The sequence below is a fragment of the Fusarium oxysporum genome, chromosome 1 (genome assembly GCF_000149955.1).
Source record: "Fusarium oxysporum f. sp. lycopersici 4287 chromosome 1, whole genome shotgun sequence".
In the NCBI taxonomy this organism is placed as follows: Eukaryota; Fungi; Ascomycota; class Sordariomycetes; order Hypocreales; family Nectriaceae; genus Fusarium; species Fusarium oxysporum.
Window position 1 is genome coordinate 4,126,130 of NC_030986.1, and position 25,357 is coordinate 4,151,486.

General features: G+C 49.7%; 11 protein-coding genes across 12 annotated transcripts; 4 read left to right on the plus strand and 7 right to left on the minus strand.

Moving 5' to 3' along the window:
- Positions 1–37: 37 nt before the first annotated feature.
- Positions 38–6,548, minus strand: FOXG_00799 (uncharacterized protein). Its single transcript, XM_018377383.1, has 7 exons — positions 5,747–6,548; positions 4,843–5,149; positions 4,688–4,708; positions 4,099–4,547; positions 3,432–3,603; positions 2,121–3,021; positions 38–2,066 (listed from the first exon to the last, which is right to left on the minus strand). Exons 2-7 carry the CDS (start codon positions 5,080–5,082, stop codon positions 664–666), a joined length of 3,186 nt encoding a protein of 1,061 aa, XP_018233097.1. The 5' UTR covers positions 5,083–5,149; positions 5,747–6,548; the 3' UTR covers positions 38–663.
- A 1,153-nt stretch (positions 6,549–7,701) lies between these two features.
- Positions 7,702–8,063, plus strand: FOXG_17950 (uncharacterized protein). The gene is made up of 2 exons (XM_018397973.1): positions 7,702–7,732; positions 7,805–8,063. Exons 1-2 carry the CDS (start codon positions 7,705–7,707, stop codon positions 7,906–7,908), a joined length of 132 nt encoding a protein of 43 aa, XP_018233098.1. The 5' UTR covers positions 7,702–7,704; the 3' UTR covers positions 7,909–8,063.
- Positions 8,064–8,080: 17 nt separating this feature from the next.
- On the plus strand, positions 8,081–10,094 carry FOXG_17951 (uncharacterized protein). Of its 2 annotated transcripts, none has more exons than XM_018397974.1 (2): positions 8,081–8,324; positions 8,385–10,094. In XM_018397974.1, exon 2 carries the CDS (start codon positions 9,224–9,226, stop codon positions 9,554–9,556), a length of 333 nt encoding a protein of 110 aa, XP_018233099.1. In that variant the 5' UTR covers positions 8,081–8,324; positions 8,385–9,223; the 3' UTR covers positions 9,557–10,094. The 2 variants fall into 2 exon arrangements, with proteins under 2 accessions (XP_018233099.1, XP_018233100.1); XM_018397975.1 differs by lacking the exon at positions 8,081–8,324 and having other exon boundaries at positions 8,328–9,530; positions 9,617–10,094.
- FOXG_17952 (uncharacterized protein) lies at positions 8,763–8,897 on the minus strand (the record flags this gene model as incomplete). The annotated part of the gene is made up of 1 exon (XM_018397976.1): positions 8,763–8,897. One exon carries the CDS (start codon positions 8,895–8,897, stop codon positions 8,763–8,765), a length of 135 nt encoding a protein of 44 aa, XP_018233101.1.
- A 611-nt stretch (positions 10,095–10,705) lies between the features above and the next one.
- On the plus strand, positions 10,706–16,298 carry FOXG_00800 (DNA-directed RNA polymerase III subunit RPC2). Its single transcript, XM_018377384.1, has 4 exons — positions 10,706–10,938; positions 10,988–11,000; positions 11,066–11,167; positions 11,218–16,298. Exons 1-4 carry the CDS (start codon positions 10,812–10,814, stop codon positions 14,447–14,449), a joined length of 3,474 nt encoding a protein of 1,157 aa, XP_018233102.1. The 5' UTR covers positions 10,706–10,811; the 3' UTR covers positions 14,450–16,298.
- FOXG_00801 (DNA repair protein RAD57) lies at positions 14,525–16,244 on the minus strand. The gene has a single exon (XM_018377385.1). It carries the CDS (start codon positions 15,998–16,000, stop codon positions 14,681–14,683), a length of 1,320 nt encoding a protein of 439 aa, XP_018233103.1. The 5' UTR covers positions 16,001–16,244; the 3' UTR covers positions 14,525–14,680.
- A 269-nt stretch (positions 16,299–16,567) lies between the features above and the next one.
- FOXG_00802 (60S ribosomal protein L15) lies at positions 16,568–18,064 on the minus strand (the record flags this gene model as incomplete). The annotated part of the gene is made up of 4 exons (XM_018377386.1): positions 16,568–17,181; positions 17,238–17,394; positions 17,691–17,782; positions 17,893–18,064. 4 exons carry the CDS (start codon positions 18,062–18,064, stop codon positions 16,814–16,816), a joined length of 789 nt encoding a protein of 262 aa, XP_018233104.1. The 3' UTR covers positions 16,568–16,813.
- Positions 18,065–18,165: 101 nt separating this feature from the next.
- Positions 18,166–19,289, minus strand: FOXG_00803 (uncharacterized protein). Its single transcript, XM_018377387.1, has 3 exons — positions 19,121–19,289; positions 18,846–19,068; positions 18,166–18,796 (listed from the first exon to the last, which is right to left on the minus strand). The coding sequence occupies exons 1-3, from the start codon at positions 19,158–19,160 to the stop codon at positions 18,310–18,312; spliced, it is 750 nt and encodes a 249-aa protein (XP_018233105.1). The 5' UTR covers positions 19,161–19,289; the 3' UTR covers positions 18,166–18,309.
- An 843-nt stretch (positions 19,290–20,132) lies between these two features.
- On the minus strand, positions 20,133–22,926 carry FOXG_00804 (uncharacterized protein; the record flags this gene model as incomplete). Its single annotated transcript, XM_018377388.1, has 3 exons — positions 20,133–20,763; positions 20,814–21,486; positions 21,546–22,926. The coding sequence occupies 3 exons, from the start codon at positions 22,924–22,926 to the stop codon at positions 20,133–20,135; spliced, it is 2,685 nt and encodes an 894-aa protein (XP_018233106.1).
- A 991-nt stretch (positions 22,927–23,917) lies between these two features.
- On the plus strand, positions 23,918–24,850 carry FOXG_17953 (uncharacterized protein). Its single transcript, XM_018397977.1, has one exon. The coding sequence runs from the start codon at positions 24,071–24,073 to the stop codon at positions 24,482–24,484; it is 414 nt and encodes a 137-aa protein (XP_018233107.1). The 5' UTR covers positions 23,918–24,070; the 3' UTR covers positions 24,485–24,850.
- A 312-nt stretch (positions 24,851–25,162) lies between these two features.
- Positions 25,163–25,342, minus strand: FOXG_00805 (uncharacterized protein; the record flags this gene model as incomplete). The annotated part of the gene is made up of 1 exon (XM_018377389.1): positions 25,163–25,342. A coding segment is annotated over one exon (180 nt), but the record flags the coding sequence as incomplete, so codon positions are not given.
- Between the last annotated feature and the right edge of the window lie 15 nt (positions 25,343–25,357).

The following is a 25,357-nucleotide window of genomic DNA, read 5'->3' on the forward strand; positions in this document are numbered from 1 at the left end:
AAACCTGACTGACACTACTGGAAAGGCAATCACGGACACGGCCAAGACATTCACATATTAGAGGCCATTCAAGTTAAAGCAACCCTGATTCAAAGACCTAGTCTAAATACAGGTAGGGATTCCCTCTTCTCCCATGCCAGCAGACTGGCACCTCCACGAGGACCTCTTATTCCCCAGTAGAAAGCAATAAATCATCGTTTCCCTAAAGTCATACAACCCAAACATGAATCGTTCCTGAGTCGAATTCGCAAGCAAACGGGAAAAGAAAACCAATAGGTCCGAAAAGAATCGAGTCGTCTATGCCGATGTCTGATGATTGTGATCTCGCCGATCCAAATACATGTACACGCCTTAATCATGATACCCATACCCTCATGTGCGCAGCCATTCTCCCCAAGCAAAGCACACGAAAAGCAGTGGCCCCAGGATCAGCGGCTGTAGTCCTGTAGCGCCCTTTTGATAATGTACACACGACAAGGCCCTGAAGGCCGTCGTGTCAATCGATCGCGATGGGCCTGCGCCCTTTTGGCTATGCTTCTGAGACGTGGTGAAACAGATCAAAGGAAAATCGTGAATCATGGCGGTGCCGACCTTGCGGTACCACTGAAAGCCATAATGAACGTCATTTTACAACCAGGTCTATAAAAATGTCAAGACACAAGTCTAAACCCACTGGGGCTGTTCGCCCTGACCCGTGCTGACATTTCCATTGCCATTGGTAGGGCTTGTAGGGCCGCTGTTGCCACTGACTTGGCCAGCAAGGTTACTGTTACCGGCGCTGCCATTAGCGGCACCGTTAGCAGCAGTATTGGGAGCAAAATTGCCAGGAGTCATCTGTCCGAACTGAGGCTGCTGGACAGGTCCACCAGCAGTAGGGACTTGACCGTTCATGGCGGGGTTAGGAGAGTAGACAGGCATGTTCTGGCGCATAGGTGGCATAGGCCCACTGTGAGGCATACCATTGCCCTGCAGAATAGGGCCACTTCCAGGAATACCTCGAGCGTGAGTAGCGCGCATAGGAATTTGACCCTGGGTGTTGTCGGCTGGCGTCACTTGCCCGCTAGAGGCAGCGCTTCCACGGTTGTCGAAGGCCGAGATCTTAGCTTGAATACGACGGCCGTAGGGAGTTGTTCGAATCTGGGGAAGGATTGGGCGGATGGCCTCTACAAGGCGATGCTTTTGATGAGGAGTAGCATACTCAAGAGCAGTCTGAATGACATAGTTGGCGAATGAGTCCCGGAGGAGGCGCTCCATCTCCTGGTTGCGTAGTAACTCCTCCACAATCAGGTCCTTGGAAGGTGGCTGGGCGCAACGCAGGCACTTCTCGATGACGTTGGAGCTGAACTTATGGCGGGACAGCTGAGTGATACAATCCTTGAAGGTAAGAACGATAGGCTCGGTGAATAGAGGTTCGTTCAAGTCAATAATGTACTGGACGACGTAGTTGCCGAAAGGGTCCTGGACAAGGATTCGTGCATGCTCGGTGATTCGCTGGATAAGCCACAGCTTCTGGTCGCCAGAGGCATGGTCGATGCAGCGCTGAAGAACACAGCAGCCGTGTCGGTGAGTGCCCACTTCGACACAGCTGCCGCCAACGGCGTCAAAGATGAACTGCGCATCAGGGGGGGTAAGCTTGTTGAGACACTTCTGAATGACATGATTGCCGTTGAGGTCCTGGATAAGCTCCACAACCCGGTAGCGAAGAGCCTCGATGATGATGTGGACCTGCTGAGGGGTGCTCACATACTCGATCATCTTCTGGAGTGCGCGTGTGCCGTGCTGGTTGAGCGCAATGCGGACCATATCCTGGGAAGCATTTTGAATCAAAACAGTCCTCTCATCGTCATTGCAGAACTCAAGGAGCTTTTGGCACAAATAATTACCAAACGGGTCCGTCATGAGCTCAATGACGTGCTGGTTGGTTTCGACCCAAATTATGTGAACCTGATCGGCGTTGCGCTCCTCAAGCTTCTTCTGGAGGTAACGGCAGCCATGCTGGTCCTTGCAAAGCTCATAGATGTTGCCCACGAAGGAATCGAGGGGCGTGTTCTGGTAGCGAGACATGGCTGCAAAGCAAGTCAGTGTGTGCTGATACGGAACTACTCTGAAGTCAAACTCACCTTCATTGTCAAGCTGTCGGCGATGCTGAATGACGCGTGCCTGGCTGTCTCGAGGCTGGTTACCCTGATTGTACGGACCGGCGTTGTAGCCGTTGTAGTTCTGAGGCTGGTACATGTTGCTGCCGTTGGCCCCATTAATGTTCATCTGCTGCATACTGTTCGCGAGCATACTGACATTGTATCCTCCTGGCTGATGTGGGGCACCCTGGGGCATCACCTGGGGAATGCCGCCTTGAGGAACACCTTGAGGAGCGCCGTACCCGTTGGCGGAATAGAACACATTGTTGTAGTTATTGTTCGCGGCTGCGGCCCCAGCTGGAGGGTTCACCATAGCGGAAGGTGGCACTGCAGCTGTGGTACTGGGTCCAAAGGGAGCGGCACTGGCCTGCAGAGCAGACTGGATTGAAGGATAGTTGTGCTGCTCACGGCTAACAGCAGGGTTTTCTGAAGAGAGCTCCCGACTGTGGCCACGATGGACCGCACCAGCTGGGATGCGGCCTAGGCTAGCATTGTGGTTGTGGAAATGCTGCTGTGCATGATTGTTTGTCTTTGAAGACGAAGTCCCAGGGCTCTTGACCGTGGGAACATCGCTCGAAGAGAACGAGCTCTGCAGCTTAGGGGGAGTTGCCATGTTGGGAGTCGCACTAGGAGACATGATGGCACCAGTCTCAACTGCGTTTTCTGAGATATACTTAAGATCGATGGAATGGCGGAGGGAAGTAGGTCGAGATGCTAGGCCAACAAGATCGCTTACGATGTTGGAGGTTCCGTTGATTGAAGAGAGACTCTGCTGAGGGCGATGACGGTTAACAACACGGCTCCAACCTCTGGAAGAAGATGTCGACTCGGGATTAGGAGACGGGGATAGGGCAAGATCTAAGGCGGCCGAGGACGCTGAGAGCTGAGAGTAAAGTTGTGGGTCAGAATTCGACGCAACAATAGTACAACAATATAGGTTCTGTGGTGGGGCGCTCGAATAGATAGAGGGTCAAGAGCTCAAGATCTTATTGCGCCAAAGGAAAACAGTAGGGAAAGGGAATCGAATGGGCCTTATGCAGGAAAGTGGAGGAGAGTTCTATGCAGGAGAGCAAATGCTGAAAGACAATGGGCGCGTGGTTCAAGGAGAGCTCGAGGTGAATATGCACCTCATGGAGAAATGTGGAGCCTAGTTGTAAGTCGAGAAGTTGGAGCAAAGCAATAACTTCCGGAATATAGTCTCACCACCAAGCATCCACGGAGTTGGTTCCAATTTAAAAGGGCAAAATGGCTAGACGAAAAGTTGCTCAGATGAAAGAATATGAAAATACTTACAATCTGATCGTCGTGACGAACAAGAGTTGGGAAGTTTGCGTCAGGACCACTATGGCCTCCAGCATTCGTCTCCTCATCGCCAAAGAGAAAACGAGTAGTATTTGTTTGATCAAGACCAACGTCATACATCCCCGTACGTGAGCGCGTCACAGGCATCGAGTATCGGTTGATGCTATCGTCGAAGTTCATGGTTAGCTTTGCTTGATGGTTTATAAATGACCGCTTGGTGCTAGCTTTTGTTGAGTTGGATGAGGATTATTGTATCGCAGATGGAGTTGTGTTGTTTGAGGGGGTTGGGTTGATCAGAGCCGAAGCAGAGGTTCAAAGAGAGGATTATATACTCCTCTTGAAGCTTTCTGATGAGAGTGAATCACTGTTTGAATTATGCGAGGTATTTGCCTTCTCACTAGAGAGTCCTCATATAAATCAGAGCCCTCATATTTTGGCTCAGAGTTAAGATTCACCCACCAATAGCAGCATTATTCACGCTGAGAGGTTTCCAACGCAGGAAACCTAAATAGGAAAAAACCTAACCTGCTTGGTTCTGTGGCAATTTACAGCAAAGCCCGAAGCTGGACCTGCAAGAGCTCTAATGGCAACCCCCACTTGAAGAGGTGCTCGCTCAGGAATAGAAAGACATGCACATGCAATAGGAGCTGTCACTTACGCATTACCAGAGCGATGACTGCTGGGATCTTGTCGAACAGCCTCCTCCTTCTCATCATCACTATTTCTTCGCGTAGTTGGCACAGAACGAGAAGGCATCTGGGTCGTAGTATCCTCAAATCCAAAGCGTGCCTGTCTGATACCGGATTGGGGAGAAGCGAGTTGCGAGCCGGATCTAACAGGGCGGTTGAATAGACCTGGGGGGGAGGTCAAGCTAGACATAGAGTATCGGCTCGGCCGTGATAAAAACGTAGGGAATCCAGAGTTGTCTCGGTATTCGGGGGGTGTGGTGGGCTCGGACTGGTGGCCGCCCATTCTACCAACTTCCTCCTCCATCTGAGCAAGTTCCAAAGCCTCTCGTCTTTGTTGTTGATCCAACTTTTGCATCTCGAGCTCAAACCTCCGCCTTTGCTCCCGGATTCGTTCATACTCCATCTTCTTCTTCTCGATCTGAGTCTGTCATTAGTTAACGGCCGTATCTTGAGTTGGTTGGTGTCGCATCGTTTCGGATTCGAGTGCTCACGTCTGACTTGAACAATCGGCAAATTCGAAGGCAAACCCAAGCGGAAAATACGAGCATCAGAACGTACCAATTGCACCTTGTGCATTGCCTACCATCACACATGTCAGTACTTGCTGTTATTAGAGGGATTGGCAACTTTCGTAATCCATCAGGAAATCAAGCCACCCGAAGCCCTGTCGGGTTCCAAGCAAGCGACAGATTCGTCATATGTTGATTACTCACATTATAGTCCTGGGAGGATTCGGGCACCCGTTGAGCACCCAGAGAGGAAAGTGTCGGGACTCGACCAGAATCGGTGGTGAAGCGGCGAGGCAGGCCAGATCGATGGTCGTGGGCGCCGGCATGAGGGTTGACCTGGGGGGCAGGCATTCTAGAGGCATTTCGAGTGGGTGAGACAAACGAATGCATGGACTGGTCGTTGCCCCGCGGGGACTGCTGGGAGCGAAAGCGTAGTTCGTCCATGATGGACTAATAGATACAGGATAAAGATAGTACACGCCGAATTGGCAAGCGGTCTCAGCCTATAATACTAAAGACATGAAAGAAACAGATGAGCATCAGTTACCGCGTTTGTATAGACGATAAGGTGTAGGATGAAGCAGAGAAAGAGCAAAAAGAGACGAGGTAGGTAGGTTAGGTAGGTAGTGGATGGAACGTTGTTGAGAGGCGGGGTGGACGTGGTCAGTGTGGGTAAGGCCCTGTGAATGGGGGGGTGTCTTTTGGGGCTGGCTTCCTGAAGCAACAACACAGGGGTGTTGGTGGGCGCTGAGTTCGGTACACCTCAGACTAGACCTGGAGTGGCCTGTATGCTTGAGGCAGTGTGATCATAGGCAGCCGGGATTGTATGCGAACTGTACAGTATACAGAACCCATCAGGACCCATAGGAGCTCAGGATGTCGAGAGGATAGACGGTGAAGACTTGTTGGAGAGTGGTGATAGAGCTTCAGGCCACGCAGGCCACAACGATGTCGTGGACAAGGAGGCAGAGACAGAGCTCGGAGTTGAAGTGTTGAATTCGGAATGGTGCAACTAGGATGTGGTATGAAACGTGGGATGACAACATTTGTAGGAATGATCATGGCCAGGAAAGAGAGGAAGGACACCAGGGGATTATAATCTTCATACTCTGTCACGGTTCCGTCTGTCTTCTATATTCTGAAAGCAAATAGCCATCGCAAGAGCAAGCGGGGAGTAGTTGTTTGTTTGGCCGTCTTGTCGGAATTAAGGTAGCATGGGCGTGCGATCTATATCAAGTTGGCATGCCGTGCCGCGATGTGAATGGATATCTGTCTACCAAAGTGAAATATGTATGGATAGGATATTGCACTATGTCGCCGGCGGCGGTGGGTGATTCGTGGTGCGGTGCGGGATGTCGGGTGCGTATTTCGTGTCCGCCGCGCTATGCTCGGTACCTTTGGCTGAAGACGGGGCGAAAGAACCCGACAGGACAGAACGGAACAGAACAGAGTAACAAGATGATATAATAACAATTGTGGTATTACAGGCAACACGCCTTGAAGCTGATGGATGTCTTTGAGAGAGGGTAGAGTGGCGGGAGTGGGGAGATGGGAGGTACAGTTCATTCAGGTTCCTTCCTTCTGAGAGGTAGGTGCCTACTTTGACGAACCAGAGACAGAGGCTCTAGACAAAAAAAGATGAACCAACCTGGATTTGAAATGGCAATCAATGCACGGGAGTCAACAATCAATCGTACAATAGACACTTGGCACGTGTCTTTGGTGGTGATACAATCAATGATCTGGTTACAGGCTTTTCTCTCTCACAGCGCGCCCTGGAAGCCAGGAGCGACAGGCTGGTTTGGAGGAGAGGAAGCAAGTTGCGATCAGTAGATAGATAGTCGAGGTTGATGTGAGAGTGATTAGAGGAGAAGAAAAATAGGTCAAGTACGGAGTATCCAGTTGACAATGGGGACCTAAAAGATTGGCCTAACGCGGGTGTTTGGCGCTCGGCTTAGAGGTCGGCGCGTGTGTATGTGGACACGGGACAGGGCCTCACGGACAGTACCGTACAGTAAAGGCAAGTCGCAGGGTTTGGTTACAGGTCAAGGATGAAGCAAAGAGCAGCAGGGATATATACAAGGTTTCCATTGTTTGGGAACTAAAGTTTCTCATATTAACACCGAACATTGCGTTTATGAACTATACACCTTCGGTTACATACAAAGCAACACACAAACATTTGGTGATATACGGAACGAGACAAGAAATCGTGTTCGATCAGGGGTTGTCTTGCTCAAGAGTGAGGCTGATTGTTCTAACCCAGATCTAAATATACACCTCGGCTTACCTCTATCCTGAAAATCAAGATGCCAGCGTCGTACTGGAGTTTGTTAGACCAAGCGGGTAACTTACATGACATACACACACACGCATGACACCTCACATGAAACTTTTTTCAAGAACTGCGTCTGGTCCATCAGAGCCCAAGAAACCACTAACGAGACCATCAGTGGGACCCAAGTCAGGCACCATCAGAACATAAAAGCAAAATCACCAGGGGACGGGAGGGAGGGAGGGATGGCGGATGGATACAATGTCCACTTCTTCCAACGGCTAGGCACATCAACTAGTGCTGGCCGAGCCCAATTGGTCTGTCGGCTTTGTTCCAGAAGCAACTGAGTGTGAAGGGTCCGATTGTGCTTATAAATTTGCATAGAACAGGTCAGTAATTCAAGCTTGTCTGGATCCAATAGTGTAGTAGTCGTTGTTGCGGATGGTCGAATAAGCCTCGGGCTCTTCTCGTCCGAACGCCTTTAGAGGTGGGCTATGGCATAAATAAGCAGGGTGTTGTACAATGCTTGAATATGTGCTGAGGGATGCATCGTATGTTGAGAAAATCATGTCAGCTGAGACAGCCAGATATTTATACACAAAACACAGTATAGTCGACTCATGTTCGTAGAAGAGATTGGGCCGATTTATACACATTGTATCGGGCCTTGGTCATAAAGGCCTCGGATCTAATCGTGCATTGGAGCGCAGTTGACATGAGCATGGAGGGTTGCAAGGATTGTGCATCATGGCTTGTCAAGGTCCCTGGCAGCGGCACGTTAGCTTATTACAATGGTGAAAAACCTCCACTGCGACCATCGTGAGTGTCTCTCAACCTGCTAGCATTTATCGGAATATTTATCCCTCCTGACCTGTGTAAATGTTGTACTAGACGATAACTCGTCGATATTCCGCGCTACTCGAAAGATTCACACTACAAATTGTGAGACAAGCATGAATCTGCAGGGTGAGGAGGAGAGATGCGTGTCTAGTTGAGGCTGCTATTGGATCATGCACTCATTTTCCCCTCCTACGAAAGGAAGCTTCAACCTCTGCGTCTACCAGGATTTGACTGGTTCGTAACAACACTCTAGCCTTTCCTGGAATTCCTTTTCAACCTCCCCCAGATTCGGAAGAGTCAATCAAGAGTCAAGTAGGGAGTCGCTCACAGAGACATTCAGGAGCCTGTAACGTGAAAGAGCTTAGAGACCAAGGCACACAGAGTCTCTGAATGCCGGTTGACAGAAACTTGCCTCAATCGTGTCAACCCACCAAAATCTCTTCTCGTGAATGGACAATGATTGATATCTCGAAGCCCCCCGGTCTCATAGAGGCACGCAAGACATGGACCAAGCGCACATCCCCGTCACTCCAATATGCTCCACCGATTGGTTGGTGTTTCTATCCTTCCTGCACGTCACCCAAAACCCATCCCATCCTGAACTGCAAAAGCCAAACTAACATGTCCCCAGATTGCCCTTGATGCATCGACCAGGAACGCCCTGACATGGGAGCTTTGCTTATATCAACCTGACAGGTCCGTTGTAGCACAAGCTGTCAATATCAAGTCGGGCCTCATATTGCCACTCAATTTCGACAGCAGCCGTCAGCCGTCCGCCACAGACACTTGACACATGACGATCCATAGCCGAATTTCGTTCCTGATTAATGAAAACATCCTTCGCACATGCTTTCGCAGTAGTTAGTCTTAACTAAATCCAAGAATTTCACCTCTGACTGGCATTGCTAATAAGAGGCCAATGACACGGAAATCGCGGTGGCTGACCATGGGATACAAATATGATGGATTCTGCATCGTTACTTGATGGAGCCTGACCAGGAACCGATCGTTAGACAGTCATGGCCTTGGTCCGTGGTGCAACTGGCGTCATGCTTCCCTTTGACCTCGCGCAGTAGCGTCTTGGGATATGATGCCATCGAAACCAATCAGCATCAACCGTTCTGAATAAATACAGAGAGGCCATGGGGGTCACAAAGGCCCTCGGCTTGGTCGGTACGAAATCCACCCTGGGCGGCGCTGTTGCACATGGGGAACCACTAGTCGAGCCACTGCCGATGGGTTGTGGTTGCGACTGTTAAAGCTGCGACGCCTTTATCAGGCACCATTCCCACTAAACTGCGAATAACTTCGTTCGCCATATCGACTATCTCATAGCCCCAAAACAATACAGTCAATGACTCGAGTCGTGCTGGGGAGCTATGATAGTAACCATTCTGGCGTTGAACCATCTTCCCAAGTCTAGATGACCTGAAGCTTTGTCTCTTTAAGGCATCATCGACGGGCTTGAGTATGACGCAGTACACATTCTTCACTAACAGCTTGACGAAGCACGTCGAGATCCACCACCTGCTTCCTCTGCATGTCCCTCTGGCTGGTGCCCGCTCAACTTTCCCCTCACTTTCAAAAAGACTCAATCCCTTCACCGACTTTTACAACCTGCCGCTACAAGTGGTCCATCAAGCTAGTCAGGTTGCTGTCCCACCCTACTCCGTCGCGACTCGAAGTCAGGGTCCGATCAACTCACTAGGGGGCTCATTGCCAGCGCCAAGAATCATGTCTTTGCTTCATCCCACTACGATCGCAACACATGAGCCAGGTGAGCTTGCTTTCACGGACCACTGAGTGGTCTCCTCATTTTAGAAAATGTCTGTCAAGGACCCCAGTGACACACATCGATGCTAGGCATGAACAGATAGACAACTTGCAGAGGGTTTCCTGCTTATGTATACAAGCTCATGCGGGGGTGTGATGTTGTACAGACGATCCCGAGGCCATGTCTCTGAGCAACTTGCGTTGAGCAAAGTCTCAATGCTGAGGGTTGCAAAATGGCAACGGCCATAACGAGGAAGACGAATTGTTCTTTCTTATTAACATCGTGTGTGATTATTGTCTTGGGTTAAGGATTAATTGTAGAATTGGCGTTTACGCGCAATTTTACATAAGTTCTTTCTTCGGTCTCTTTGACAGAACTACTGTTGCGTTTAAGCGTCCAACTCTTTGTATGGCTATTCTAGATTTCAACCGGATAATTGAATGGAATCGAACTGGTTTTTTGGCTTCTATTGGTGATAGTGTGGTGCCAGTCTTACACTTGACGGGCTTCTACGAGCCTGGATCCTAGACGCTGTCACTACTGAAGAAATACCTTGTATCAGGAGGCTACCACTGCTGAATAGTCAAGCATTCGCCATGGCTACAATTGTATAGTTATATTCACAAAATCGACGATTAAAGGAAGGCCATTTCGTGAGCCATGTTGAAGGTTCCTCGGACATAAGTAGGATCATTATATCAACTGTGTATGTAATCTCAGACTTATGAGTCATTTGCCAATCTTTATAAACATGCAGTCATGACTTACCCAGAATATCAACCATAAACAAACCAATCACCCTGACAGTATACTAGATGTTAATGCGACTATAACGTGAACTCAGAAAGTATCGTTCTAATGCCGTTAGAAAATGAAATCGAACATCAGGGGCATAGGGTAGGCCAGATCAAGAACCGTAACCGTCGATTTCGTAGTGAATAAGGTAGGTAATATTGCTAATTTCTGAAGAATATTATAAAGTACCGAGTAGGGTGATATACAATCTGGAGGTTGATGCTCTCAATAAAATGCCTATTTTAAGGTAAAGAGTCCAAGACGTTTTAACGTTTAACGTTTATACAAGTTGAAATATATCACGTGACACATATCACCAACTCTCGTCCCCCACCGTGGCGCACCCGATCAAGCCGGCTCCACCTATGACCGCGGGGCAAGAACTTTTTGCGAAGCTATCGCAAGCTGCCGCAGAAAAAAAGTAGTCAGCGCAAACACGCACCCAAAAACCATCCTTTTTTAGATGTGCGCTCTTAGGTGACATTCAAGATGCCTACGGTCGACGATGGCTTCGAGGCTCTCCTGGAGCCATTCTATAATGGCAAGAAGCTTACGGATCCTATTTCCACAAAGGAGGACAAGTTCCAGCTTCTGCCAGCCTTCTTGAAAGTCAAGGGTAAGGATGTTAATCAGCCCGGTGAGCCTTCTCACTAACTGATTTATAGGTCTTGTCAAACAGTATGTCTCCCGGATAAAGCGCGCAGAGCTTGCGATTGTACTTCGCCGCTTCTAACTTGATTTAGGCACATTGATTCCTACAACTTCTTCGTGGAGCAGGAGATCAAGGATATCGTACGCGCCAATCAAACCATTCGAAGCGAAGTAGACAGCAATTTTTGGCTAGAGTAGGTACTGGGATATCAAGTAAATTGGATATGCTAACATTACTTTCCAGGTTCACAGATATTCGAGTAGACAGTCCTCGACGTCAAGATTGGACAGACAACAAGTCACATAGCGAAGTGACTCCCATGGAGTGCCGCCTTCGAGACATGACATACGCCGCGCCAATTTTTGTCGACATACAATATATCCGAGACAAGCAGCGGATTGTGCGAAAGAATGTGCCTCTTGGACGCATGCCAGTCATGCTCAAGAGCTCCAAGTGTCGTCTCGCCGGAGCCAACAATACGCAGATGGAGGAGATGAACGAATGCCCACTCGACCCTGGCGGTTACTTTATTATTGGTGGTACCGAGAAGGTCATTCTGATTCAGGAGCAACTGAGCAAGAACCGTATCATTGTTGAAGCCGACGAGAAGAACAACATTATTTCAGCATCGGTCACCAGTTCCACACACGAACGGAAGTCGAAGACGTACGTTACTCTGAAGAAGGACAGAATTCTCCTGACACACAACGTGCTGGTGGAAGGTATCCCGATCGTAATCATCCTGAAGGCTCTGGGAGGATTGTCAGACATGGAAATTATGCAGCTTGTTGCTGGATCAGATGGAAGATACCAAGATGAATTCCTGGTAAACTTTGACGAGGCGACAAAGGCGGGCGTTTTCACTCAGCACCAAGCGCTGGAGTATATCGGAGCAAAGGTAAAGATGGGTTCCCGCAGAGGCACATTCGGTCCTCAAGTGCGCCGTAACCACGTCGAAGAAGGCCTCGATGCCTTGGCCAACCTGGTCATTGCCCATGTGCCCATTGAGGGACTGGATTTCTACCCCAAGGCCATCTATGTGGCTCAGATGACTCGAAGGGTTCTCATTGCCGCCCACAACCCCAAGTTGGTTGACGACAGAGATTTCGTGGGAAACAAACGACTTGAGCTGGCTGGTCAACTTCTCTCACTTTTGTTTGAAGATTTATTCAAGCAGTTCACATCTGGAGTCAAGATGTCGATCGACAAGTTCCTGAAGAAAAACAACAGGGCAGTTCCTCTCGACGCGGTTCACATGATTAGCAACCACGCCAACAACATTGGATATGGAATCAACCGAGCCATTCAGACTGGAAATTGGACTGTCAAACGCTTTAATATGAACCGAGCAGGAGTCACTCACGTTCTCAGTCGGCTGAGTTATATCGCCGCTCTTGGTATGATGACCAGAATAAGCAGTCAGTTCGAAAAGACCCGAAAGGTGTCTGGTCCTCGTGCACTTCAACCATCGCAGTGGGGTATGCTTTGTACTTCAGATACACCTGAAGGTGAAGCCTGTGGTCTGGTGAAGAACTTGGCTTTGATGACCCATATTACTACCAACGTTGATGAAGAGCCTGTTAAACGGTGGATCTTTACACTAGATGCTGGTGTTGAACCTATCCGCAATTTCTCGGGTGCTGAGATGCACCGTGAAGGAAGCTACATTATTCATATCAACGGTACTCCGTTCGCATTAACTCGATACCCAAAGCGATTTGCGCAAAAGTTTAGAACTATGCGACGGAGAGGTTGGATCTCCCCTTTTGTTGGCATCAACATCAACACACACTTCAACGCCGTGCATATTGCCACCGATGAAGGCCGTATTTGTCGACCTTACATCATCGTTAAGAATGGTAAGCAGAAGCTCAAGCCTGAGCATCTGCGATTACTTCAGATGGGCAAAGCGACATTTGACGACTTTCTGAACCGTGGAATTGTAGAGTATCTCGATGTCAATGAGGAGAACGATGCCCTCATCACCATTTATGAGGACCAAGTGACACAGAGTACCACTCACTTGGAAATCGAACCCTTTACAGTCCTGGGAGCTGTCGCAGGATTGATTCCCTTCCCCCACCACAACCAATCTCCTCGTAACACTTACCAATGTGCTATGGGTAAACAAGCCATTGGTGCAATCGCATACAACCAGTTCAACCGTATTGATACTCTTCTGTATACACTCGTATACCCCCAACGGCCCATGGTTATTTCAAAGACCATTCAACTTATCGGTTACGACAAGCTTCCTGCAGGACAAAACGCCACCGTGGTTGTTATGTCATACTCAGGATACGATATTGAAGATGCTTTGGTTCTGAACAAAGCATCGATCGACAGAGGATTTGGTCGTTGTCAGGTTTTCAGAAAGTACACGACGGAACTGCAGAAGTACCCCAACGGACGCAGAGAACGTATCGGAGACCCTGAGAATGAGGGCGATGGCAAGATTAAGCGCCGAATCGCTAAGCACGAGGCCTTGGATGACGATGGTCTTGCAATCGTTGGTTATAAGGTAAACAGCGGCGAGGCTATGGTCAAGAAGGAGACACCGCTTGACCAGACAAGCACTGGCATCGGACTGGACCGTGGACCTGCCGAGTTCCGCGACTCATCAGTTTCGTACCGAATCGCAGATCCCGCATATATCGACAAGGTCATGATTTCTCAGACAGAGAAGGATACCACAGTAATCAAGGTGCAGACAAGACAAACTCGACGCCCCGAATTGGGTGACAAGTTCTCGTCTCGTCACGGTCAGAAGGGTGTCGTTGGTATTATTGTTGAACAAGAGGACTTGCCTTTCTCTGACAGTGGATTGAGCCCCGACATCATCATGAACCCCCACGGTTTCCCTTCTCGAATGACAGTCGGCAAGCTACTCGAGTGTCTAACGGGCAAGGCTTCTATCGTCCACGGTCGTCCTGACTATGGCTTTGGAGATGCTTTCCGTTCTCATCCATTGGAGGAGATGAGTCAGGTGCTTGTAGACCATGGCTTCTCATGGGAGGGCAAGGACTACTTCACATCGGGTATTACTGGAGAGCCACTGGAGGCATACGTCTTCAACGGACCTATCTACTACCAGCGACTCAAGCACATGGTGCAAGACAAGATGCACTCTCGATCTCGAGGTCCCCGAGCCATCCTCACTCGCCAACCTACAGAAGGTCGTTCACGAGATGGTGGTCTGCGCCTGGGAGAAATGGAACGCGATTGTTTGATCGCCTACGGTGCTTCCCAGCTTCTTCTGGAGCGACTCATGATCAGCTCGGATGGTACTGAGATTGATATTTGCCAGCAGTGTGGTCTGTTCGGATACAAGGGTTACTGCCACACATGCAAGAGTACAAGGGAAGTTACCAAGATGACGATGCCGTATGCAGCGAAGCTGCTTGTACAGGAGCTCATCAGCATGAATGTTGGAGTGCGACTCCAGATGGATGACGAGTTTCCCCACCCCAGGTAATTAGGGTTACATGATGGATATGCATAGAATGGAGTTTTGGAACTTGTATACCTTACATATAGCATAGTCATTTATGAGGCGGTTAGGTAGTCTAGAGGTATTATTTTGGTTGCTTCAGGTTTCTATCTATGCGCATATCTACAATGAGTTTTAGCCTGTCGTGACTTTGATAATACAACTTTTGCCAATGGCCGATACACAACTTTATATACGCCCTTGCTTCCACGCTCGTTATTGCTTCTTCGCCTTTTGAATCTTAATTGATTTTAATCCTCCCATAGTAACTTCGAACTCGACCGCCCCGTCTAAGCCTTGACCCGTTTGAGGCGCATGAGGCGCAAATACAACTTTCATCCATCTTCGCCATCCTCTGAGTGTGGGTGCTGCCAAGTCAGAGTCGTCCTCTGCTGTCACTGGCGCAGCCTGTCTTATACGGCCATAGACAGGACGCTTGAATAGTGCAATACGACAAGCAATCTGCGTTGACCACACGAGGCCCAAACTTGGGGTCTTGAGTGAATAAGAAGCGTGAGGATCATCACCCCAGCCTGTGAACCAACGCTGTTGATGATCAAGCATTAGGGCGGGCGGAGGCGGAGGACCATCGGGATCTTGTAAGGCAAAGGGTAATGATGATGAGGGCGTGCCAGGGAGGTTTGTAGATGAAGGAGGAGGCATACTCCTTGAAGCGAGGGGACTCTCATAAGCGACGCCACTGCTTCTAGGAGGTGCATGTCGTGGTGTAGAGCTGGATGCGAAGCGATCAGCGACTTGATTGGCTACGACAACAGCGAGATTATGCCGTCGAGCTAGATCGCGCAGAAGAGCACCGAGACGAACGAGTTCAGCACTTCGAGCGGCCATATTAGAGCCGTGAGAACCCTGACGCTCAAACTCAGCACGATAGTTGGCGGCCACTGAGTCGAGAATGATGAGGCCAATTTTGTGACGGGACAGAAGAACGGGAACTTGAAAGTCAAGGATGTGATCTTGTGTTTCTAGATCAGGCGTGACTGCGCTGTGGATAGCATCAAGAGAAGGGCGAGTTTCAGGGTCACCGTATTGTTGTAGAATGGGGTTTGAGTTGAGCATCTGTGCAAGACGACTTGTGGCGAGAGCTGCCTCAGTTGAGATGTAGAGAGCTTCACGGCCCAGGCCATGAGGCGGAGGAAGTTGAACAGCAAGGCATAGTGATAGAAGAGCTTGAGTCTTTCCAGCACCGCTCTCACCAGTGATTTCCGTTATCACACCAACAGGCACGCCACCTCCTAATGCAGCATCCAGACCCTCATCAAGAGTACTGATGACTTTGGGTTCTTCAGCCGGTTGAAGTAGAGGCTGCTGTGGGCTGAGATCGTCAGAGAGAGACGCTTGTATAGCAGCTATGAGACGCTTGAGATCGAGGATAGGGAGGCGTGTCTGCTTTGCTATGTCTGCGGGATGAAGGGTGAGAAGATCTGTTGTTGTGAGAGCCTGTTGCTCAATTGTTGGTATTAGAGCTGCAAAAGGGCGGAGAGGAAAGGAGGGCAGGATTTGGAGGAGGTCTGTCATGAGGACGGCTGAAGAGACATGGATGGTTGTGAGTGAGTGAGAGTGAAGTGAAAGTGAGGGTGTAAGTGAGTGTGAAGAAGTGAATGAAAGGGTTGGCTTGGTGTTGACAGCAAAAGTGTATATCTCCTTCTCGTGGATTCAACGTCAAACTCTATGGCAAAAATAAGTCTTTGCCCTTATAAACAATTTTGTCCTCTGTTTGCTCTGGTTCAGTTGATTTCTATCAAGATAGTTGAGGTTGCACTTCACGCGTTAAGTGAATAAGATTGACGCGGTTACATACATCACGCGCTTAATTGGATTGGCTGGACAAGCCACAATATCAACGCCACATCATAGTCAGAAGAGCCCACTGAATTTTCCGGGCAATTTCCCGACTGAAAAGACTGCAAATTTAGTGGACTTGTTTAATCCAGTAGCACTACAGTACGAGGCTCGAGAATCTTAAAAGTTTGTAGGGTAGAAAAATGTTTAGCTTTTTGATAGCAAAACAGCCCTGAAAATGTCAACGCTGTTAGAAATCACTTCAGCCAATGTTTGATAGACGCATTGGCTTGTAAACATCTCTCATGAATCACGGCACAGCACCAATCACAAATCGGTAGGCAAAATTCGGGAAACCATATTCTTAATCTTGATCATGAAATTGGAATTGCTTTTGATTCCATTTTTTGTGCTACCAAATAAGGTTCCCGACTCCCCAGAGTCCAAGCATGCAGTGCCAAAACCAGACCCTCCCAAATCGCATGTACAACCGAACAGCCGCGTTGCGAATAACAAAGCCAGCTCCTCCCGAAGCAGGGGGCGAGCTGTTTATCGGTATCGCCACAGGGACAGGGTGTTGTGGCGCTTCCAGGTCTTTCTGCGGCCAGCCTGGGTCTTGTTGTAGCGGTGGCCCTTGTTGAGACCACGGGACTTCTTGCCGGTGGCGGTGAGACCACGAGACTCGCGGTGCTTGTGGACGGGGTTGACGATCCAGTTGATGCGGGGGTCGATGCGGATGGCCTTGTGCTGAGGGTCGACGAGGATGACCTCGTAGTACTTGTAGGTAGAGTCCTGGTTGATCCAGTAGGAGTTGAGGACTCGGAGGTTAGCGCAGCGGCGGCCGACACGCTCCTCAGCGGTAGCCTTGAGGGATCGCTGGTACTTCAGCTGGTTGATACCCTGGTTGGTGGGCTTGCCTGTTGGGCCTGTGTTAGACACTGACATCCCTCTGTTCTCGAGAGGGAAAACCTACCATAGGTGGCACCCTTAGGAGCAGGGCGCTTGCGGCCACCACGGCGGACACGGACACGGTAGATAACATAGCCCTGCTTGGCCTTGTATCCGAGACGGCGAGCCTTGTCCAGACGGGAGGGGCGAGAGGCGCGGTGGATGACGTTCAATTGACGGAGCTATATTGATGCACTCTCAGCAAATGTTCAACGAGTGTATAGCACAGACGGCGGCTAATAAACAGCCTGCTTCGTCTCGGGTTCTCTCTCATCGGTGTCCAAGCGTACACAGTTTGTGTGTTGATTTCGTCGTTGAGAATTTTCTTCCCAGTGCAGAGTATTCAAAACTCCCACAAAAAATTCGACCGCTTCGGACAATTCGAGAGGAGAACAAGAGAGCGAGAGCAGGTTGAATCCGCCGTCCACATGGGGAATTGATGTTTGTGCTTGTGCATATTCTTGGTGGTTTAACGTACTTCCCAGCAGCGAACTCGGAGGAGGAAGGCAACGACATCCGACTGCTTCTTCTTCTGAAGCTCTTCGACGTACTTGAGGGCACCCATCTTGGCTGTTTATGGCAGAGACGACAGAGGTTAGCGAGAGAAGAATAAAGAAAAACAAAGGCTTGCAAAGAGGAGAAGAAGAAGGAGAGTCTGGAGGAGGGGGATTTTCACATACCGGCTTGGTCGAGGTCCTGGTGGTTAGTAGGAGGTCGAAGATTTTCAGAAAAGAGAAAGAACCACCGATATCCAACTTTCCGTGGGAAAATTGTGGCCTGTGGGTTAAGCGATGCGCTAGCCCTCGCACTTTTTGCAGCTGAGTCAGCGAGGGCTGCCCCGAAACGGACCATCTCGATGTGGTCTGTGCATGGTCACGTGCCTTCGATTAGCAACGACTAAAGGTTTGGTGGTGACAGGGGTAAGTCATCGGCAATTGGTAGGCAGATTTACAGTAATTGAAGACATGTCTTCATAAAACTGTGTAATACTACTCAATTCGTTTCATGTCTTTGGTGCTGCACTCCCAGATATAAGTAAGGTTTTCATATGGTCTCTCCCAAGCCATTACAATTGATCATCAATGTCGTAAAATCACTCACTCTTCATCTTCAGCTGATAGTGCTTTCAAGACCTCAGTAAACGCCTTCAGATGACCCTGCGCAATCTTTCCCCATATATCATCAGACATCTTTGGTAGAACCTCCTCAATCAGATCCCATGCTACATGCTCAACTCCGCCGGCGCCCTCAGAAGGCTTGGGAGGAAGTTCGTGTAAATCAGGCATAATAAAATGATTGATCATCTTTGAAGCCATCGCAAGACCGTGTTTGCTCATCTCCTCCAGGTCTTTGGTATCTTGTTGCCAGCGCATCCAGTCAGGTGGTCGGATCTTGTTGTCTTGTTTGACCAGGTCTTCGTAAGTCCTGACGTCACGCTGTAAATTGTCGAGTGCTTTGAGAATCATCCTCGGGTAAGTTTGGGTGCCCTGTCTCTGGAGAGCCGATGAAGAACTCATCCAGGGAAGAACGCCTGCAAGATCTGGAGAGATATCTTTCTTCAATATATCGACGCTAATTCGAGGACTGTTGGTATTAGAAAATTGGATCGAGCGAAGTGCCGGAAGTTACATACATCCGTGTATTGGTCTCCTTATTGATGAACTTCACAAAGTCGGCACCGTGTTTCTTGATCTGGCTCTTGGCTTCAGCAGAGAAAACCTTTCGCCTCTTGTTGGAAGAAGCGTTTGTTGCGCGCATGAAATTCTTGTCTCTGCGTTGATTTGTTCCCCTCGCACCTGATTTCCTTGGAGCCCTGGTTGTCTTCCTGGGAGGTGCATCTTCGGTACCGTTGCTCTCTCATGTGCTTTTAGCTTCTGTAGGTGAACCCGTGATCGTATCGCAACTCACCCGTAGCAGATGCTTTTCTCTTCCGTGCTCGCGGGGGCATGATATGATGATGGAGTGCTTCTGTTGAGAGGTGACAAGGTGGGTGGAATGAATGTTCAAGAGTTCCGGCTCATTCAGAGGCGTCTTCTCTGGCTACGAGCCAAGGAACTTAGTGTGGGAAGCATCCGAGCATGCGTGGAGAGGAAGGTACAGGTGCAATCCTTGTTGCAGGAGTGGGAAGGCGCTTTGGGTGCTTCTCAATATGGCAAGAATCCGGATCTGCCTCAACCGCCAATCGAAGTTATTCTCTCAGTATGATTCCATGAATCTCTAACTTCGCTTTAGTTCACGTTGAGATAACGTATAAGCAAACCCTGAGCTCAAATTTAATCTATCACATAATCTCATTTTCGTGCCTCGAGCCAAAGAACCCCTTAGAAACAAAACCAATTACCTGCACGAATAAGCAAATGAGTAAATCAAGTCTTTGTCATACATGATTCCGGCTATATCTCCCAAATGTGCCCCTTTTTTGACTGCGTATTAGTTACAGTGTTAGATGCGAAGTCCTCGGGTCTTTCTGTCTATAATCTCAGCCTGTAAAAGAAAAATCCATGCCATCGAATGCCATCTTGTCTTCCCTCCCTACTCCCCGTTGTCGTGAAATCGGCCGTTGGATCATGGATCCTGAACAAAGCGTTGGCGATATGGAATTCGAAAAGCAGCTATTGAACAATCTCTTAATACTCGAGTGTCGAATGAGAATTGCCGGCTAACGCCAAAAAAAGATGTAAACGAAACGGCGAACCATTATAAAAGAATGAAGATCGAAAAACGAAAACACACAATCACATAACCGCACCGAAAGCCCAACGAGGGCTGGTTCTGTATATGTCAGTCCACATCCTCAACTCCATCAACTAATGCCAGCAGTTTCTCTTTCATGAAACGAAGTCTGCTGTGCCTGCCTGAACGTAAACGAGTGTACTGAGATGAACTTCTCATGGTCGCCAAACGTATGTGATAACACACATTAATGAGTGTTGAGAGACAAGCCCTGGAAAGATCCAACCCAGTCATTCTGGGGAGCCAGAGGTGAAGTGGCTTGAGAGTGAGGCGCCGGGCTGGGACCAGACTGTGGGTTGGGGAACCGCTGGCGCATCGACGTGTATTCTCCAAGCTGGGGAACTCCAATGGGGTAACCCTCCATAGCGCCCGGCATAGCACCAGAACCAGCACCGTAGCCAACATTGCTGCGAGGATTGCTATAAGGGTTGGCGAACTGCCCGTAAGGGTAGTTGGAAGGAGGGTACCCAGATGGCTGTGCGAGGCGGCTCTCATTGCCAAATGGCTGGTTGAAAGTTGGAGCAGGGCGGAATCCGCGGCCATCTCTGGCTCCACCGGTAAAAGCAGACGCTTGGTGGGGTTCTTGGACCTGCTGGTTCTGGCGTCTGTCATTACCGCCCGCACCACGGTTTGCGTTCACTGCTCCAGGGCCGACGCCACTAGGAGCCTGAATACCAAGAGTTGGGCTAGCGAATGAGGCTGGGTTGATAGCAGACATCCAGATTCGAGTCTTGTAGATCTTGAACAAGTCGGTAACGAGAGAGTTGAAGTTGATATACGAATCGGCAAAGTAATAGAAGGTCAACTTCTTCCAATCCCTAGCAGAGAGGTTAGTCAGATCCTGCTGATAAGTGGTAAATATACTCACATCTGGAACTCGGCGTCGAGAATCTCCATATTGAGAGCGTGCTCCTTGACCTTTTGCATGCAAACACGCTTCGCCTTCGCCTCTTGACCTTCCTTGTCCCGCAGGGCTTGGATCTCGTGGTTCTGGGCAAGACGCTTAATGAGCTTGGGTCGAAGTTCGCCAGCGTTGGGCTCCTGCGCATGGTGCTGGCTCGGAGGTCCCATGCCTCCAACCGCGCTTCCCTGAAGACCGGTAGAGGAGGCAAGAAGACCTGCGCTAGAACCCTCCTGCGCGACGGCAGCATTTTGTGAGTACATCATCAGCCACTTGTACTGCTCTTCGGCATAGTGCTCCTTGAGTTCTTTAGCAGCCTGCCAGTCAACGTTATCCTTAGCAACGGTGCCAAGGTCAGTGCCGCGATCAGCCTCGACTATCACCAGATCACCTGGCTTGACATTGAGACCAGTGCCCTCTTGGATGTAGAACACGTCAGCTCGAGCGCACTTGAATAACACAATGTGAAGAAGCTGGTTGTGACGAGGCTGAGCAATGCTGTAAACATTACGATGGGGAGATGGTGCGCGGTTCCCGTACGTAGTGGACAATCCATAAGGAGATCCGTATTGATTGGCAAACCCAGTCTGATAGGCATTTCCGATGTTGGCACCTCCGCCAACGCCAAAGTACTGGCTTGCTGTTTGCGTGCGTTAACAAATCATCAAACAAAGAACATGAATTTTGCGCCTAACTTACCATGAGAAGTAGCACTAAAGGCGGCAGGGTCGGGGTACCCGGGGGGGTACTCCTGAGATTGCTGCATATCGAGTGCAGAAGGCTCTAGTGCGGCCGCGTCGGGAATAGAGCTGATAGAACCTTGACGAGTAGGCATGTTGGCAAAGGAATGTCGCCTACTTTGAGAGATATCAGAAGGAGAAAATCCAAGTGAGCTTGACCAGAGCGCTTTCTTGAGGTTGGCGTTTTCAGGTTTGCGATTGTTCTCAAACGGAGAGCGTAATGACCCCGCTCCGTACTCGCTCATACGCCTGCTCAGCGCCCGTTTGGCCAACACATCGCCAGATTCGTTGGCTTCATCAAGCTCATCAATAGCATAATCAGATTCCTCAGGAACAGTGTCTCGTATTGGGTAGCCGTTTGCAGGATAGGAGGAGCCAGTGACTGCGCGGGGTCGAATACGGGCATTGTTATACTGCGTTTGCTGCTGCTGCTGGCGCAGCATAGCGTTTTCACGAGCCAGTATTTCAATTGTTTTCGCATCCGATTGATGAAATGAACTTTGCATCGATTCGCTTGGGCTTTCATCGTCGTCATCCTCGACTTCCTTGACTTTTCCAAGCATCGAGCCGTCGTTGGCCATTTCGCTTAGCATGCTGGGTCGAGAAGGTCGATGTTGAAGCGCGGGATAGCGAGCGCGACCCATGATGGCGGAAGAGCTCATCGAAGGCGGAGTGGCTGTTGACTCAGGATCCAGCTGCCCAACAGAGTATGATTGAGACCGGTATGTTTTAGGAGTGGGATGAAGCGGAATAGCGAAAGGTATTTGCGAGTTAGGCGCAGGATCGCGCGAGACCGGAGACGTCTGCATCTCTGAGCTAAAGAAAGAATTGCCACCGCCCGGGGGCATGGTCGATGTGGGAGAAGGCAAAACCTCGCTGAGCCTCGATGGAGGATCTTTGCGTTCAGTGTTCCAGATAGCCGTACCCCATGAAAAGCCAGGTGCGCCAGATCCCCGGCCCATCACAGATGAAGCTGAGTGAGATCCCCACGCTCCACCGGTCTCCCCAGAGGGCGTGCTGGGATGAGAAGTAGTTGGAGACATCGAGTTACTAGCGATAGATCCCCTACGGGGACGGCCCAGGGTTTGAGAAGTCTCGTTCAACCACGAAGGTCGTCGGACAGGTCTAGGAGGTTGCGACGCAGAATGTGATGCTGCTGTTGCGGACTCGTATCGGTGCTCGCCTTCGTCGTCTGAACTAGCAAGAGCTTCTGAATCTGGTGTAGATGTCCTCGCGTGCAGCTTCTCGAGGAGCAGTGATTGGTTGTTACCCGGGGCTGTAGGATGAGATCCTTGGCCTAGTCTGGAAGACGGGCCTGTCTTGAGCGGACCAGAACTCATTATCCAGGAAAGACACTAGTTGGCTTCTTTCAATCTAAAATCTACAAGGCTGCTGATTGATAATGCCCTGTGGATGGGAGTTTTAGTCTTATATCTGTGATACGTAAACCGGCTAGCACAAGCTGTCGTGTTTCGGATCACGGATAATAAACAGAGTTGGGGGTTAAAATAAAATGTAGGCTGTAAATATCTTTAAGGATGAATAGAATCGAAACTGTAAATGGCTAATTAGCTGACTGGTCTCATGATGAACAATGAATGATATTTTTAAGAACAGAAGCTCATTGGCCCTACGACACCTCAGCCATATTGGGGAATGTAACAAGAGTCAGGGCAAACAAGTCTATGAATGAAGACTCGATAAATGAAGCAGAATGTTTATCAAAGCATCCAGATTCGCTGCAGATGGACTTACCAGAGATGGGATCTCGAGGATATCTAAAGACTATGTCGTCACACGTGCCAAATTCTAAGTCGTAAAAACAGACGAAACGTAAGAAAAAGAACGCTGATGCTGTAATCAGTGTCGAAGGGATGTGGCTCTGAGAAGTGGCAACTCTGATCTTATCGCAAATGTTAAATCGCGATAGCAAAAGTCGTTACGGTGTGAGCCAGTGGTTGATTAGTGTGAGTGAATACGACAGAATATCTAAACACCAGCGCGTCTAACCCAAGGCGCAAATAGAAGATTCAGGTTGTCGGATAAGAGTAAAGGAGAATGGTTGCCCATTCATAAAAGGACCTTGTTGAGAGGACTGATTTGGGCAGACGAAGATGTCCAGTGCTGTAGCGACGAAGGAGACTTAATCGTGGCCCATTGTCAGTGAAAGGCTCGAAAGCAGGCGCGAAATCCGACACCAAGAGATTGACGCGGGGTTGCTGCTACACTTGGAGCGGCAACAAGGCGAGAGACGAGCGGCGGTGGCAAATAGTCAGTGATCAGAAGACCTATCTCCCAAAATTCGAATATCAATCTGCAAAGACCACGAGAGCGTCAACGACGATGTGAACAGGCAGGCGAAAAGTGGTTGATCGCGAATAACGTCGTCGGGCACACGGTTTGCAAGTCGAATGAGGAGGACGGACAGAGTATGCGAACTGCAGTCGGAAGGCGGGGGAGGACAGCGGCGCGCTGCAGAAAGTGATGATATTGGCAAAGAAAGGCAAGCAGAGGGAAAGCTTGGCAGGAGGAAGTATGTCGCGTGTCGCGGAGCAGCGTTGCAATGTGCCGTGTTGTGTCGCGAACCGTTTGCTGCTTGTCGTGGCTGCTACTTCTGTTGGGTTTTGCGATGCAATGCGCCGAGTGTTCAGGTTGTGTCGAGATGCGGTTACCACACAAGACCAGGTTCTAAGTGGTGCTGGAGAGAGTCGCGGGCGGTATGAACCTCCAACTAATACTGCCGTTCCTCTGCGGGTACCAGGGTGGCGCGGGAGCTTTCAATGGGGAAAGCTGGTGGGCGGCGCAGCAGGGGAGGGGGTCCTAGATGTAAGCGCACCGTCGCGAATTATTAACTTGAGAGGGGGAGGATTGATCTCGAGTCGATACAATGCTTTATGATGAAGAGGTAGATGGGAAAAGGGACCAGGACAGACAGGCCCGATGAGTAGAGTAGAGAGGGTGGAGCGAGCAGAGAGTTGTGGAGAGTCCCGAAGTGGAGAGAGCCTCAGAACGAGAGGGACCTGGACAAGAACACAGAGATCCGAATGGAACACTGAGAGGAGTGATGTGATCTTCTGATCAGGGGACTTAGACCAGGAGTGGAAGACTGGACTGGCTGAGGGGTAGGCGAGGCAGGAGACTCTGTCCCTAGTTCATTTGCCAGCCAAACCTGGAGAACGATGCGTTAGCGAAAGCCCTAGAGCAAGGTACCGATACATTTGGCGAGGTGACGAGCCAGCCCAGAGCTTGCTTGCGGAAAGCTTGGGAATTTGGGTGGCTCGAGCACTGCGACGGGAGCTCTGCTGGACTTTGAGGAGCGCAAGCGCCACACGGTACAAGGAAGCGCCGTGACCTACCTGAACAAATGAAAAAGGAGAGTACCTAAGAAAGAAAAGTTGAACCAGAGCACGCCGCTTGGTGAGTCGATTTGAGGCGCGCCTCAGACTCTATGTGTTGGAAGTAAGGTAAGGTAGGCTAAGTGAGGTACCTAGCTGTGTTGATGGAGGTCTCAGAAAGCAGCGGGGACCCGACGTTGATCTGGGGAGAGCTATTAGCTCGGGTCGGTAGCTGGGCGATTTAGTTTTTGTCGCCTCGGCAGCCTGGTAGAGAGTCGACGCTAGACAACTTGGTCCCGTAGAGCATACGATGACCACGATGCTCTGCTCTGCAGGCTAGGCTAGAGACGAGAGACAAAGGGATGTAATTAGATGAGGGGATCGGAGTGTTGATATGCTTTTCCCTTGTGCAGACGAGGGGGGGCTTGATTAAAAG